At 36.6% G+C, this 16,669-nt stretch overlaps 1 protein-coding gene across 1 annotated transcript in view; it reads left to right on the top strand.

Moving 5' to 3' along the window:
* Positions 1-290: 290 nt before the first annotated feature.
* TUSC3 (tumor suppressor candidate 3) overlaps positions 291-16,669 on the top strand; it is a 105,298-nt gene continuing 88,919 nt past the window's right edge. The window contains exon 1 of the mRNA XM_079306752.1: positions 291-450. Within this exon, the coding sequence (XP_079162878.1) occupies positions 325-450 (126 nt within the window). The 5' untranslated portion in view covers positions 291-324. The remainder of the gene's footprint in view (positions 451-16,669) is intronic.

The raw sequence follows: 16,669 nt of genomic DNA on the forward strand, positions 1-16,669 counted from the left end.
GCCGGGAGCTGGGAGCAGCAGCGCAGCTGTGAGCCTGGGCCGGGCAGAATCCCCCCGGGACAGGCAGAACCCTCCAGGCCGAGCCGAGCCGAACCGAACCGAGCCGGGAAGAATCCCCGGGACGGGACGGGCCGAGTCGAGCCGAGTCAAGCCGAGCCGAGCGCCATCGCTGCCCGCGGCACCCGCGCGGAGCCGAGCGCGACCCTCCCCCGCAGAACTACATTTCCCAGGCGGCGCCGCGCCGCGGGGCGCTGCGATTGGCTGGGCGCGGGCCGGCTCGGCGTGGCGGTGCGGTGCGGCAGGTGCCGCCGGCGGGGGCGGAACATGGCGCTGGGTGCCGGGGCAGCGCGGTGGCTGCCACACCTGCCGGCCGGGGGCTGCCTCCCCCTGCTGCTGCTGCTCCTGCTCCTCCTCTGCGGACAGCTCGGGGGAGGACAGAAAAAGAAGGAGGTAGAGACGTTCGCTTCTTTCGCCATCGCGCCCGGCCGGGGTGCCCTGTCGCGCTGCCTCCCTCCCCGGAGTCCCCGTGTCCCCGTCCGCCCGGCGCCCCCCGCCCGGCCTCCCCCGCGCTCCGCCGGCCCCTCTCCCTCCCAGGCCCCGGCGGGGCGCCGGTGGGGCGGGAGGCGCCGGGCAGCCGCTGCTCGTAGCCCTGCCCTGCCCTGCCCGGGAGGTGATGGCCGGCGTGGCGTCTCCAGGGCAGCGGCAGCGCAGCGCCGGCATCGCGGTCCCAGCGCGCTGTCCCTGCCCAGGCCCGTGCCGTGCGCTGTCCTGGGCCCGGAAATCACCGGTTCCGAGCACGGGGGCACGGCCGCTCTCCTGCGCCGGGCACGGCTGTGCCGGGCTGCGCTGGGCTCCTGTCTGCGCCGGGCCGAGGGGGCCTGGCGGACAAACCGGGCGAGGAGACGCGGGGGATTGAAGTTAAACCCGGTGTTTGTGGTGCCAACGGAACGAAATGCCCAGAGTTAATAACTAGCATCAAAGCGATGGCAGCAGGTGTGTGTGTGAGTGCCGGTGTAGGTGATGGTCCTCTCTTCGAGGTGTCCTCTGGGTGAGAGAGACCTGGAGGAAGGAGCAGTTTTAATTCAGATTCATGTCTATCAACAGCTTATCTTCACCAACTTTTGTATTTAAATAGGGAAATGTACAAAAATGTGTAGTGTACATACTTGCCTTTTCCAGATTTCAATGCTACTGGAGCTGGCTACACTTCTCTTCCTAGGCTGCCCTAGATTTCAGGCCAGGCTCTTGTTATCAAGTGCTAGGACACCCAGCAGTGTTTTCACCATTTCACTCTAACTTTGTTTATGGGTGGAGTTAGCATTTTACCAAGTGTAGACGTTTTGGTTTGGTTTGGTTTGGTTTAGGTTTTTTTGTTTTTTGGTTTTTTTTTTTTTTTTTTTTTTTGTTTTGTTTTTTTTTGTTTTGTTTGTTGGCTTTGTTTTTTTTTCCATCTCTTAGTGTTTTGGGGAGGACTTGGTTTTGTGGTGGTGGAGGAGGAGAAAGGAGCAGTTTATGTACCTGATTCTTTCTCTGAACTACCAGCTCAGGCAAAGAGAAGGATGGGCAAAACTTTTTAGGTTTTGCTTGTTTTGTTTTTCTTTAAAGAACTATGTAGGTTATTAAGGCCAAAAATAGAAAACAACAGGGATGTCTTCCCACTGGTATCCAGTGACAATATTGGAAGGAATGGCTGAAATCTACTTCAGGGAGAGTTGAGATGTGGTATTAGGAAAGAGATCCTAACTGAGAGAGTGCTTGGGGACACAGTGAGGTACCCAGGGAAGAGTTCATTGTCCCAAGCCTGGAGGTGTTCAGGAGATGGATGGACAACATTTTTGTGTATATGGTTTGACTTTTAGATTGCCCTGTGTGGAGGAGGGTGTTGGGCTCAATGTCACTTACGATGTCCTTTCCAACTCACAGTATTCTGTGATTTTACAAGGCCAAAGTTAGTATGTAAAATTCTTATTTAAGTATCTAAATAATCGTCTGACTGTGGTCTTACCAAAATAAGTAATCTGATCATTGAAATAAATCCCTTGGGCATCACTGTGAATAATGAACACCTTCTCTCTAGGCATTCATTGTCTTTTCCACTTTTTCTAGAATGAGTAAGCAGTAAATGTGTTGCCCTGTATTTATGCTGCTGTATTTTAACTTATTTTCAAAACTTTAGCTTATTAGGTTTTCTTAATAAAATGAGTTTAATCTTTGACACTTGATTCTCTCTTGCTGTGATGTGCTGGCACTGCAACTTTTGTTGACACTTTCATGTGGAGTACCAGCTGTGCTACAAAGATAGCTGAAATCTTTCTTTTAAGTGAAATCCTTTTCCTAACAAGTAAATAATTAAAATGGACATGTACAACTGCTTTTTAGAAAGTTTCCCAGTTCTGCTGTAGAGGTGGTACATAAAAGGATGGAAATGTTTTTTTTTCCCAGGGTTTTATATGTTGTATATATCTGTGTTGTCTATGTTCGAGCTAAAGTCTGAATCTTCTCACCTATAACCTTCATGTTAAAAGCTGTAGTAGCTTACCCAATATACAATGAGGAAATAATAATAATAATAATAATGAGGAAAACATGTCTATGTGAAAAATGAAACATGTATTTACAGTAAGAAGTTTGGAAATAAAATTTTTAAATTGTTCTGAGGAAAATTATGTGAATTAAAAGAGTGCATCAGAAAATTGATGTTCACACCACTGTCCAGAAAGACAATGGTAACAGGTAAAGGTGATGGAAGTTAAATGTATAAAGTGAACTGAATATTTTCTGTACAAATACTGATAAGGTTGACATAGCTTTTTTTTGAAAGTTGGAAAAATGATTGAACACACAGATAATAGTTTCAAAGTGAACAGTGCAAGAGAAAAGCTAATGTAGTAGGGTTGAAATGTGTATCTCATGGGATAAAACCAACTCACATCTCAGTTTTCTCTTTCCTCTGTGCTTTGTGTATGTCTTTGTTGACATTGTTGTGCAGAAGGTGAGGTAAAGGACTAGAGAGAAGAAATTGCTTTCCCAATCAATTTTATTTTAAAAAACTTGGTTAATTGAAAAGCGCTTCAAAATTGCAAGAACTTGAGATACTGAGATCTTAAGGAAGGAAAGTATTCTTGGTGAAGACAATGATTTAATTTTTTTATTAATTTATCTTTTTAAGTGTTGACTACATAGAAAAGTATGCACAAAGTCTGAAGGATTGAAGGGGTCTGGATTAGTTGTATGAGCCTGAGAGAGGTAGAGATGACTTTGCAGGAAAGAGAGGACTGAGTTAAGATATTAGATGTTTCTGAAGGACTTGATGCTAGCAGAGAAAATAACCAGGGAAACTGGAAAAGTTGTAAATTTCTGTGTTGGTTGTGAAATACTATTAATACTAATTAAAGCTATATTTAGAAACTATACATATTCTTAAATTGCTAAAATACATAGTCCTATATAGTAATATATTTTTAATGGTATCTAAAGAAGCTGTCTTCTCTGACACATTACTGAGAAGTGCTGTTTGGTTTTAAATTTTATTAAATCTGCAGGAATTTAAAGAGCTATTTGAAAATAGATTTTAATTAGTAGATTATTAGTCATATGATTTCATGGAAGCTATTTTTAGAATGACTTCATGAATTCATAAACACACAAACAATCCTATTGCTTTGCTTTAATCTTGCTTTATCTTTTCCATATGATGGACATCCATGACAGCCTTCACAAATAAGGAGATAAATAGGAAACATTGGAATGTCTAATTTGAAAATGAGATGAAGAACAATACTGCAGCTTTACCCCATAGCTCACACTTAGAAGCTAACTGGACGTGAAAAGCCTGCTTTTATGATTTTAGTTATGGTGCTGAAGAGTGCCTTTACTTAAAGTGGAGTAAAGAAAAGTTCCCAATTGTGAAGAAACAACAAGAGACTGGAGAAGGTCTATTCTTTAGGAAACTGTATGCATAGTAAGAGAAAATAATAATTGACTCTTTCCACGGTATTTGAGATAATATAGTTATATTAACACACATGCATTTTCTGTTCCCAACCCTTTCATTGCTTTTTATATATCTTATACAAATTTGAGGTGGGTCAAACTATTAAAAAAATAAAAGGAAACAGAGTAATTCACTTTGAAAGATACTGCTTGGTTTTCTATTATAGATTTTTTGTGACTGAAACACATAGAAAGAGGACATTTGGTTTGCAGTATTAAAAGCATTTGTCATAGATGTTAATGTTTATTTTTGAGTTTTCAGGTGGGTGGCTCAGAAGCTTAGTTAAACCACTGATATGCAATTGGAGTAACTTTTTCTGTAGATAGTTTGTCATTGCTGCTAAATCTGCTAAATTACAGGGAAGGTATCTGTTTAGATCAACATAGAAGCTTTCTTTTTTGAACCTGTCATTTCTTGTCCTCATCATGACCATAAGGAAGAGATTATTGGTTGGTTGGTTTTAAAAGATAAATAGAAGCAACTGTTCATTTTTTAAGGCTTAAAGTATTAAATATGATAATTTTTCTGGGAGAATATTCAGAACCTGAATATACTTTTCTGTTTTGTTTGAAATTAACTAGGATAGATTGGCACTATCCCCTTGTTTCTGCACCATGTGTTTTTGTTTTCCTTTAGGTTTTCATGGTGAGCCTGTTGTGTTTATTCACAGTTGCTATTACCATGTTGTAGCCAGAATGGCATCTTCCACTTTAAAATGTCTTTCCCACCTAATTTCTGGTAGTGGTTCACCATAAAGGTAGCAATTCTAATCCATTTAGAGCTAGAGCCAGCAAAACCTGCTGTCCTCGGTCTTGCTTCAAAATTAAAAGAATAGTACTTAGTTTCTTGCTCTATCTCTTGGTGCTGTTTTCAATGATCTGTAACATTCTTCTGATCAATGTTCTGCATGCATATTTAATCAAAAGAAATATTAAGAAACATGGTAGAGCGAGCAGAGAAAAAGAATAGAGGAAGAAAAATTTGTGATGAATGGGGAGTGTTTAACATATATTCAATTTCTCTTACAGCTTAAAAAAAAAATTTTTCCTTTTTCAGGATCTTTGATACTATTTAGAAAACATAATGATAATTAAAACTTAAGTTTCTTCTCTTGGTCTACTAAAATTCTGTTTAACATTAAACTTGAATATAAAGCCTTCTTGTTTTTATAATTGTGAAAATTTTGGGTTCTCCAGACCATGGAGCACTGCAGGTTTTTGACACAAGATGCATGCAAGCATTTGGCTGTTATACCAGTTACAGACTCCTCTTAAAAAACTTTATTAAAAATTGAGATGCGGCAAAGGTTGAATATCTGGAGGGAGACTCAGGCCTGACTGTAGATTTGCCTTATTTTAAATGTAGATTTGATATGCCTTTGTGTAATTGGACATTTTAACTATTGTTACAGTAGAGAGAGGTTCTTTCGAATAATGCTTAAAGCTTTAAATAAGTGTTCTAGATTTGAAGTGAAATAACAGTTCTAAGCCATGCCTGAAAATGTAAAATTTGTTAAATGCAACTCTAAATGTATTTCTCTACTCTGTCCTAAAATGAATGGGGACACTGTAGAGGAAAAAAAAGTTACAAGAATTCCTCATTTTCTGCTGTTTTCTTACAACCCCATAAAACATCCATATCCCTCTCTCCTTTGTTTCTAGTTAAGTAAAGTTTTTGCAAAAACTTGGCAGAATTGATGAGGAGTTCTGACTTTAACCAATCTGTATAAAAAACTGCAGTAGCTGCATACAATACATGAAATAAAGGATGCTTATTGTGGCCTGATAGCATTTTGTGATTAGATTCCTGAAACTTTTCTGTCCCAGATGTCTCTGTTTGGCATCCTTGCTGTCATAAGACAGATCAGTGACATAATTGATCTTTTTCCCTGTTCTGTTCTATAACCATTTATGCAGCACATCCTGTGCAACCACATGGAAAATACAGATTGTATCTGCTTGAGTTCTACATGCTCTGGTCAAATCAGTCAGTAAAATTGGAATGGGAAAGCACAGGATTTTTTGGATATTGATTTGGGTCTTCAGATTTATTCTCTTAATTTTTAAAAGTGTTTTCAAGGTCACATTTTATTGGGTAAGATAATGGTCAAAGTTAAAGGTCCTTTGCCTGGTATTTGGTTTAGGCCTCGTTCTCTTGCCGTGATAAATCTGAGAGCAGCTAAAATTACAAAAAAAAACCCAGTGTTTTCTTTCTGTCTAATGCTATGAGGTTTTATAAAAAGATTCATTTTTGTACATATAAAATGTAATACCTTTCTTTTGTTACAACTTTTATTAATGAGGGCTTGCCATTAACCAAATGGAAAGATATTTTATACTGAACCTGAAAGCTACACTTCAGACAGGGAAACTCATATTTTGATGTGTGATTATCACAAGTCATATTCCAAGGTAGATAAACAAATTCAAACATGCATTGAGCGGATTGCTTCTGACAAAATTAAAACAAAGGCCTGACAATAATTTGGTTACAGAAAATAGTTCTGTGACATGGAAAAGGTTTGCGGGCTTCTTCATGAAAACATTCTTCTTCCTGATTGCTAAAGCAGTGGTAGGACTTGAAGCATTTCTCTGGACAGGCTGTTCTACCACCTAATAGGATTTGCTGTTAGGATTTTATTTCTTCTCATGATTGTATCTGATAATACCATTCTGGAATACCCCAAATTCATAATCTGTTCTTAAGCAGTTGCAGTCCTTAGTCTAACTGTGCCATTCCATTATTTTTTGTCATTCTTTGCTGCTGAATCTAAAGCAGCTGATTTTTGAATTTCAGATGAACTGGTCATTAAGCTTAGCAGAGTTTGGCTGTGTTGCAAAGAACATTTTGTATATCAAGTTCATAACATAGGTGGTGATTACAGTTATGCAGTCCCTCCGGAATGACATTTTGAGTTCACAGAGCTGCTCAAGGTTACAGGCTGTAGCATCTGCTGGTTGAAGGATAGAAGCAATTTTCTATTCTGCTTTTACTTTGGCTTTTTAATAATTTTAAATCACTATTGCTGTCTACTATTACAAAATTAGCTTGTTGAGCTGCTTTCGTTCTCCAATTGCCATAAAAAGGCCAATTATGGCAGTCCATTGAATCTTGGGTATTGACGTTTCTGTTCAGCTTTTTGAGATTTCACTGTGTATGTATTCATGTCTGAACCATGTAAATATCTCTTCAATGTAGATCTTTAAGCTTATCAAGCAAAAGTTTAGGTAATACTGTAAAAATCCCATTTTTAGTTTAAGATTCATTTCTAGGGCTTTTTAAAAATAATTTGTACTAAGTACTTTTGTCAGCTTGATTTTTTTGGGAAGTCTTTTGATACTTATCCTGTTTTTAATAAAAATTAATTGACTGTTGTTCAGGTAATTAATTAGCTAATTCCCTTTATATTTTCCTATTTTCATGTCATACATACACATTCATGCTTTTCTCATATATTTTGTTTCTCAGATCTTGTCAGTGGCTGGGGTGCATTGAATATAAAGTAAGGCCTTTAACTCAGAACTTTGCTCTCCTGCAAGTGTCTGTTTAGTATAATGAATTGTTATATTGCAGTGGTTTTTCTGCACTAAGCCAAGGAATATGGTTATTTTAACTATAAAGTAGGTGAGGTGGTTTTGGTTAATACTGTTTTAAACTTTCCTCGGTAATTGTAGCTGCTTTGTCTTTTGCTTCAGTGGTTCAAATTGTACTTTAAAATATTTTGTTCTTTTTACTTCTCTTATTTATTGATAGCAGTCCACTAACTTCTTTACTGGGCAATTTATTAGAAGAAAATGTAAAGTTATTGATACCTGCTGGACAGACTGTAGATATTATAATTGCTTTTTATTTCCTTTATGCTTTTATTTGATTTTGGGTTGATACTGAAATCAGCCAGATAATAATCTTTCTAGCACAATTTGAAGTATTAGAAAGCAGACATTTTTTATTACAGTGCTGCCCACATTCTGAGGTTTTTTTCCTTTATTGAATGTGTGTCATGGAATTTTATAACGGGGTATTTATTCCATCATGACCATACATAGACAATACAACATACTTCCACACTAATACATAAACATGATTTTTCCTAAGATGAATTTACATGTCTCTGCCCCTTACTGGAAGTCATTTTGTGGTCTTAGAGGGTCATCTAAAGGTGGTATTTGCTGAGAGCCTCCAAATTGTAAGTGACCTTGCCTTGAATTTTTCTTAGGGCATGCATTGTTTCTTATCGATACATGACTGCCACAAAACCACTTGGGTTCCTCATTATCTCTATATGGACTGGTTCCAGCTACATTTGCAATCTGCTGTCTACTTTTACATTCTTTTAACCTAATTTCCTAGCTACTTTTTAAGCTTTATTTTGCAACTTCAAGGGATCTGAAAATTTTGCCCTATAGGCTGTCAGGGGCATTGCTAATAATTTTCTATTTCAAATGCATCATAAACTTTCCCATTTTTCTGTTTCCTGTAAGCTGAATAAATCAGTGATATGGGGATATGTGCCTGTATATGCATGCACATTGATTTGCCCTGGTCTAGATGAAATAGCATTTGACTTGGTGTTGACATCTTTGGGTTTTTTGTCCTATAACTCTTTTGCTATAAATTATCAAGGTGCTTTAACCAGATTTCATGGAGAATGTAGCTTTCAGAGTAAAACTTTTAACTAAAATGCATATTGGTTCATGAGGCTGCTAACATAATGCAATTTCTTTAAAAGTAATAGTTACCTGAAGTTCTACTTGAGTACATAACGGACAGTCCTCATCTGATTTGACATCTTGTGTTTTAGCCCATCCTGTGCACAAAAACTAAGGTCATTGTATTCTATAAACTTGTAACATTCACAACAGGAGTTAAATTTTCAATTCAGTATGACAACTCAGTCTTTTCTACAGTAGAATTACGGTTAAAGCATGTCTGGGAAACTGATAAAGTGGGAGCAATTGATATTAATTTGATTTCTGGGAAATTTTATGCTGCTTCACATAAAGCACCCTGAACACTTGTTTGTCTTTTCCTTTGGGTGCTTGGATCCTCTTAAGATGTTGTTCATAACTGTATTAATTCAAAAAGTTCCTGCTCTGAAGTGTAGCCGTTGTTTTCCCTCTCTAGAGTATTGTTTGCACTCTGAACTGTCCTCTTACACCCACACAGATTTGGAGAATGTTGCAGAATTCACTCGTCCACAGAGGAGTGACAAGAGGGAAGATAATTTTTCAGCTGAATGATGATCATTTGAAAGAGGAAAGTCCTGGGTTCCCACAGCTATGTATACATTTAATCCAATAACTGTTCCATGTAAAACATTGTAATACAATCTGTTCAAATAGGTTTACTTGTCCACCATCTGGACATGATACTGCCTGCCAAACCAGTTGGGAGGGCAGTGAAAGAAATCATGCTTCCTTTAAAGTAGTGAGGGATTCTCAGGATAACCTCTGTACACTTGCTTTCTCTATTTAAGCAGCTGTCACCTTCCCAATTGTAGCTTTCTGTGACAGCCGAGGTGGCTGAAGGAGCTAAGTACAGAGTGCACTATGCCTAGCACTCAAAAGAGCCAGCCCTGGAAAATTTGAAGGTAAGAGGTCGTGGTGGGAACATAAAGTTATCAAATCTGCATTTTTCTTTCTATATTCCACACCATTTTCATATTACAAAAATGTAATATCCAAGCAAGGGGAGATTACACAAAATCTATGTATGTTTTGTAAGTACCTGATGGCAGACAGGAAGAGCTTGTTCAGCTTTAAAATTACCCACTCTGGTTTCTATTTGTTTGCTGTAGATCCAAATTTATTCGATTACCTGCTCTGTGTGGATTAATCTAAGTACCTCATTACTTCTACAGATACCAAGCAAAAGAGTATAGCACAAGATTGTAATGATTTCATCTATAAGTGGTTGAATACCATGTTATTTCACTTCATTTTAATGAAGTTATAAATGAGGAGAAGCATTAAAGCTGATTAATTTTAGTGCAACATTTTTTATACTGTAGAAAACATATTAGCAAGTGAGCTACACCAGAAAGTAATGAAGCCTAAAGTCACCCCACTCCAGAATTCTTTTGTGTTAAATATTGGAGCTTTAACCACCTGTAGGGCCATCAGTAACAGTGCTGATGAAGATGGTCCCACCTGTGTAAGAACAGAATAGGTCACACCTTAGGTGTGTTCAGTTTACAAGAGCCTCAAGGTATGTTAGGTTGTAAATTCAAGTATGCATTCCACATTCAGATGACACTTAGAATCATAACAAATAGAACTTTAATCTTTCCTTCCATTTTTTTTTGTATCACCATATTAAAGTGATATAGCAATGGTTATGTTAATGTATTTCGCTATTGGCATGTGTCTTAAGTGATTGAAAAATCTAGCTGAGGCTGTTTAGTTATAATGACATCATGTTTTTTGAGCAATGAATACATTGTGCTGTCATGCAGAGCTCATTCTTGTTTGTTTGTGAGAGACAAAATTATGAGTTAATTAGCTGATACAGCAGCTTTGTTTTCAAAAGTAATCTGATGTCTGTACTTCTCCCAAGTGAAAATGGAGCTTTCCCTGTATCTAACGAATTATTTCGATAGTAAAAATGTTCTGGGGGAAACACATTTTTACTCAAGTCTTTACACTAAATCTTGACTCTACAAAAAATTTCAAAAATGTGCTTTCAAATGGGCTTAGAGAGACACTTTTATCTGGTTTCCATTATTTGAACTATAGTCACTTTTTCTAGGAATGAAAAATGCATAGAATTAGAAATTTGATTTTTTGTGGATTTTAGAAGCTAATTTCAGAAGGTAAAAATTTAGAATTCATGGTATTATGAGTGTGAAATGTAATTTTGGTAAGCGCATCATATTTTTATGTTTCTAACATAGCCATCAATTCCACTTCCAATTTCCTCAATGTGTGTTACTGAGTTATTCACTGTAAGGTACCTGAATTTTTAATATTCAGCTTAGAAAAGAATGCTGAGTATTAGTGTTTAAATAGCACTTTCTTAACATATTTAAACCTTTAGGTTTTGCATTAAAACTTTTGGCTGCTTGTACTGTCATGATTTAATATTCCACAATGAACTTCTGCTTTAGTCTTACTAATCACTTTTTTTCAAATTTAGATAAAAATTATTTGCTGGTATCTTTGAATAGTTTTTTTCCTTAAACTACTCAGAAACAGATCTAAATTGCAAAGTAATTGTTTTATATTAAAAGGATTAAGAGCTTTATCTGCCACTGGAGATTGTCTACCTCCTGTTGAACCACTGAATCCATTCATTAACTTAGCACCATACTATGTCCTTTCTCTTCTAATGAACTTACTGGGAAGGTGGTATTCTATCTAAAGGAATTCCTGCACAGGAAGCTGTGGTGCTTCTGTTTCTTAATGTATGGGTAAGTGGCAAGTGTGCTAGAATCTCATGTGGATGGCTGAGAGAGGTAAAAGGTTTTGGTGTTTGAAAATACTAGTACTAGGCATGAGGAAAAATGCTAAACTTAGTCTTTCTGTCATATTTATTTGTGTGCTTTTACCTCCTGAGAAACAGAATTTGCTAGGGTACTCTGACAATAAAGTGTCAGGAGAGTGAATGTCAGAGGTGGCAAAGAATTTATGAATAATCATTAGCAATCAAATGACAGTGAAATAATGTGAGAGTAGATGAAGCTTTCTCTCACAATGACCATGAGTCGTGATGAAAAGTTTGAAGAAAGTATTAGGAGGCATAGTACCAGAGTACTATGTACATTAAAATAGGTGAAATGGCTGTAATATACAAATTACCTGATTTTTAAAAGTGAAACTTACACTCAATTAATTGTGCTGCCTTCAAAACTTTCTCTACTGCCTACTTTTCTAAATTTTAAAAATTGCTTGTAAAATCTCTTTACTGAAATGTTTTATCATTAAAAAAAAAAAAGGAAAAGGATGGTTTTGCATATCCTGAAAAGAAAAAAGGAAAAATCAACAGTTTGAGCTTGCATCCAAATTTTAGTGATTAAATAATTGTGTCATAACAGCATTTCTGTGTTACAATTTGTCATTTCTGGCAAGAAGAGAAAATGTGAATTTTCCTTAATATGAAGTAGGATTTTTATTAGTTTCCATGCTTTCCTTTGGACTTTTCTGGTATGATAGGAGGTTGTCCATTAAACTGACTAGATCATGTTGCTACTATTAACCATCTAAAATGCTGTATATATTTTTGTTTTTCCTTGATAACTACTGTTAATATCCTGAAATTGTATATCTCTTTAGAGAGGCAGATTGACTGATATTTGGAGAAAAAAAAATTAAAATAATTTCTTCATCCTGGAAGAGTCGACCTTGAAACCAAAGTGGGCATTCATTAATTTCATGTAAAACAGTGAAACAAGGCTGTACTTTGTGAAATCCTTGTAGAAGAAAAATTTGCTGTCTTACCTTATCAGTTTGAGAGACAGAGACATTGGTAGGATAGCCCCTAATGCTAAAGTCATGTGCAGACTTCAGGAATTTTAATTCAGTTGTTAGATATGTAACTGGTTTCCTGTGTAAATTCTTTGGTTGCTTGTCCATTTTATAAGCTCTAAAGGTTGGTACGTCCCTTTTTTCTTGCTTTTTAAATTTCATAGAAAAGAAAGGGTTATACATTGTGTTTTTTTTTTTCTCTCTCTTTTCCTTGTTATTTTTGAGGTATGGCAGCATAAATTGTTTTCAGTTCTTCTTGGAAAAAGTCTTTATGTGCTCTGTGCTCATGTTAATAGCAAATAATATGTCAAATTTAGTAAGCTTAATTTTGGAAAAAAATTGCTGTAAGTGTCCATGATAGATTTTATCAATCTGCAAAGGTCTGTTAGACTTAAAAAGATTTATGAAATTTAGTTCTGTATGTTATGATATTTTCTGAAAGCAGAGCAAACTGAATATATAATAGAAATCCATCAAATATTTTTGGTTGCACATGGTCAAAAAAACCCAGTTCCCTGGTGTCTTTTGAAACTTTGACAATGCCACCATCATATGGTCTTGAAAAAGTGTGGATGCAAGGGTGCATATTTTTCTAATTTTATGCAACTCTAGCCATAATACTCATAAAGTAAAAGTATAATAGTAGGTCTGTCTCTTACAGTCTTGTATCCTTGTATTCTGCAGATTTTTGACATTTGTAGTCATCTTCATACAGTTTTTCATTGCCTTTTCCAGCTATTTTTTTCTTTTGTTTTTCAAGGTATAACTTGTTTTCCAAACCCTCTGGGTTTTTACAAAATGCAGATTCACCAGCTGCAAACTCAAGTTGGTACAGGAAAAGTTACTTTTTTTCTTCTTTTGACTACACTCATATTCTGTTTAACATAAGTCTCCTTATTTCCTTCCTGTATCCCAGATGGTGGGGTTTTTTTATTTGTGTGTTAATTGATTCTTATAATTTAGTTCCTATTATTTTAGTTTTTGTTATTATCTTAGCTTTTTCTGTTTTCTCTAGAAATAGAATATTCACATATATTGCTGCAAACTTAAAGCCTCTTCAACTCAGAGAGCAGACTTCATCCTGGAACATTTGTGGCTGCCCTGGGGAAAGTTATGAATGTATTTTCTGCCAAAAATAGTTCTCTAGTCTGTTCAAAGTCAAATTTCAGAGTGCCTACATTCACTTCCTGTATTAGGTTATATGTCTCTTGCCCTCAGTGTAATACTGCATTATTTTTTGTCCAATCTGTTTATCCATGTTGTAACTCCCTGTGATTCTAGTTTTTCTTTATGTAATGGTTTTCCTTCATATGTTTTTTCATCATACTTCTTACACAGTGTCACACTTCTGTGATTATCTAGATATTTTTCCTTATAGCCTATAGATCTTTTCTACAATATTTGCAACATTCTTCTCAAGAATTTTTGTATTTTTTACTTTTTCCTTCGTTTTGATATTCCACTCTTCTTATATGTACAGATGGATTTTAAAAGTATTCCCACAATCTGTTTTATCTGTTGTTCTGAAATAGATTGTCATGTTTCGTTCTCCACTAAGGAGAGAGATGAATGAAATGCAAAAATAGGTTGAGTAAAATTTTGATCTCTCTGAAGAGATCTGTATTGTTTAGAAATTTTTCTTTTGTTCTTTCCTGTAAAACCCTCTGGATTTCTTTGGCGTGGGAGAGGAAAGCACATCTCTAATCATTATATCTGGTGACAAATGTAGAAAGGAATCAAGGGTTTGATTTCATTATTTGGTACTCATCTTTTCTCTTACCTTCTGATTTGTATGATTTATTCTAACTGCTGGTGTTTATACAAATATATCCTGTCAGGACTCAAATGGGTTCAGTTGACAACGTTCAAGAAAGACTAGATCATACTATTTTCTTCTTCCTCCTAGTTGCTATCAGCCTATTTCAGCCACTATTTGAGTTCCTCCCTACTGCTGAGTTTACTGAATACTGTATTCATTTTGAATTCAGTTATTTGCCTCATGTCAGCTTTCATTCCAAGCCTATAACCCTTGCAAGTAAAAATAGAAATTTAAGAATTCATTTTTTATTTATTTTTCAGCTTTTAACTTTTTGAACTTGCCCTAAAATCAATCATTCATTTGCTTCCAGGTTGATAAATCTTTGTTTTAGAAAGTTATCTTGCAGCTCACAGTGTGGAAGGAAATACTCAGTTGCCATTTCATGTGATTCAGGTTTTCTCTATGAAAATTCCTACTGATACAGTTCTCATTGTTGGCATATGCTTAAGTGTTATGTACTCTCCTCATGTTTCCAAACACTGCAAAGTTACAACAAGGATAAATTCCTCAGATACCCCAATTACTATTTCTAACCATAAGATACTAAAGGGCATTTAGTTCTACAGATATTCAGCACAGATTGTTATTCTGTTGAACCTGACTTGTCTAATCGTGGCATAAAGTGTAGTGGTTTTCAGAGACTTAGCACAATTCTTTTTCTCTGTTACATCCTTTTGTCTTTGAGATTTAATAAGTTCCTTGCTTTTGGCTTGGAGGTCTTCATTGTGCCTTGTAGGTTTTGAGTTTGCAGTTCTTCCCTGAAAATTCGAACTAGTCTGCATGAATTAGCTCTATAAACTCTTCGTACTTTGCTACACTTGGAGAAGAAAAATGGGATGACATGGTGTGAAATGCTATCAAAACAGATATGATCTCTTCCCCAGACAGGGGAAGCATTGTCTCCTCACCAGCCTGTAATCTTCCACCCTTCTACTGTTTTCAGCTTTGGTTTTCTTGAGCTGTTTTCCACTAATGGATATCTTCATGAGGAATGCTCAGTTGTGAGTGGTTCATCAATCCTAGGTCTTGCACCACTCCTTCCATGCTTTACAGAATGATGATGTTAAGGAAGATACATCTGTAGTTATGACTGCATTGGGAGAGGATTGACAAGTCTTACATTTCATGCTTTGTCATTTTATTAATCTTCTTTGCCAAGTATTTTGCTGTCAAAGAAAGCAAGTGCTTTCCATCTCTCCTACTATCTAAAGTAGTATTGTCCATTTGACATAATTCTGCATTTACTGAGTAGAGTTACTGTTCAAAAGCTACCTTGCTTCATAGTTAATTTGTTCTTTTACAAGAGCTGCTTCTGGCCTGAAGTAGATTTTTTTTCTGTCTCTTAGCCATGAATAGTGAATGAAGTGAAACTGCCAAATCAGTTATATTCAAACTTATTATGTCATCGGACCTATATTTTGCCATGCACAAATTGGATTGCAGTGATGATTTTGCTGTCTCTTTTGAAGGGGTTTGTTTACATCTTAACCAGTGTAGTATGGAAGCATGTTCTTCACAGTGGGTCAGCATTCTTAAAAGTAACATTCTCATTTTCCCACTGTATACTGCACTAAGACTCTACCAAATCTTGGCCTCTGTTCTGCAGATGCTTAAGAGCCCATTCTCTTACTGTAGCACATACTTCTTTAATGATAATTGGGTTGATGTCTGGACCTTTTATTGATGATGGTCTTAGACTGTGAATGCAGTTTTAGCTTTCTGGGACTGAGAGTAATTAAGTAACATTGACCTAAGAGTGAATCAGTGATTGTTTGGCCTTTAAAATGGACATTAGCTGTCTGAGTTAGAAGAGATTGAAATTTGCTGAACTGAACTTGTATGTTACTATGATCATAAACATGTTTGGTTCTTTCTATGCACACAAATAGCTGATAATGGCATATCATACTTGATCAGTTTTTCAGATCATATAAGTTTTATATTGTAGGTGCTTTGAACTGGGATTCTTCCATTCTGTGGATGACTGTCATTATGTAAATCACACAGTTTCTGAATTGGTGAAAGATTGGAGCTCTTCATTTTTTTCTTAAGTTTTTTTTTCCAAGAAACATAAGGAATGGATGTGCTGTTCACAATCTAGTACTTTGCATAGTGAAATGACAGAGAGCTGGATGGTGAAGGAAGAAGGAAATTTTCAGTGGTAATTAAACAGAAAAAAATAATTAATAATGAATAGAATGCCTATAGAAGTTGCAGAATCTCCATCCTTGTAGACTTTAAAAACTCCACTGGACAATGCCTTTAGCAGCCCAGTGGAACTCCTCAATTTAACCAGGATTTGAGGTGAACGTTGAATAGGATGACCTCTTCAACATTTAAATTTGTAAAAACAATAACTAACAGGAATGTATGATTTTTTAAAAACATTTTAAT

This window comes from Erithacus rubecula (genome assembly GCF_903797595.1).
Source record: "Erithacus rubecula genome assembly, chromosome: 5".
In the NCBI taxonomy this organism is placed as follows: Eukaryota; Metazoa; Chordata; class Aves; order Passeriformes; family Muscicapidae; genus Erithacus; species Erithacus rubecula.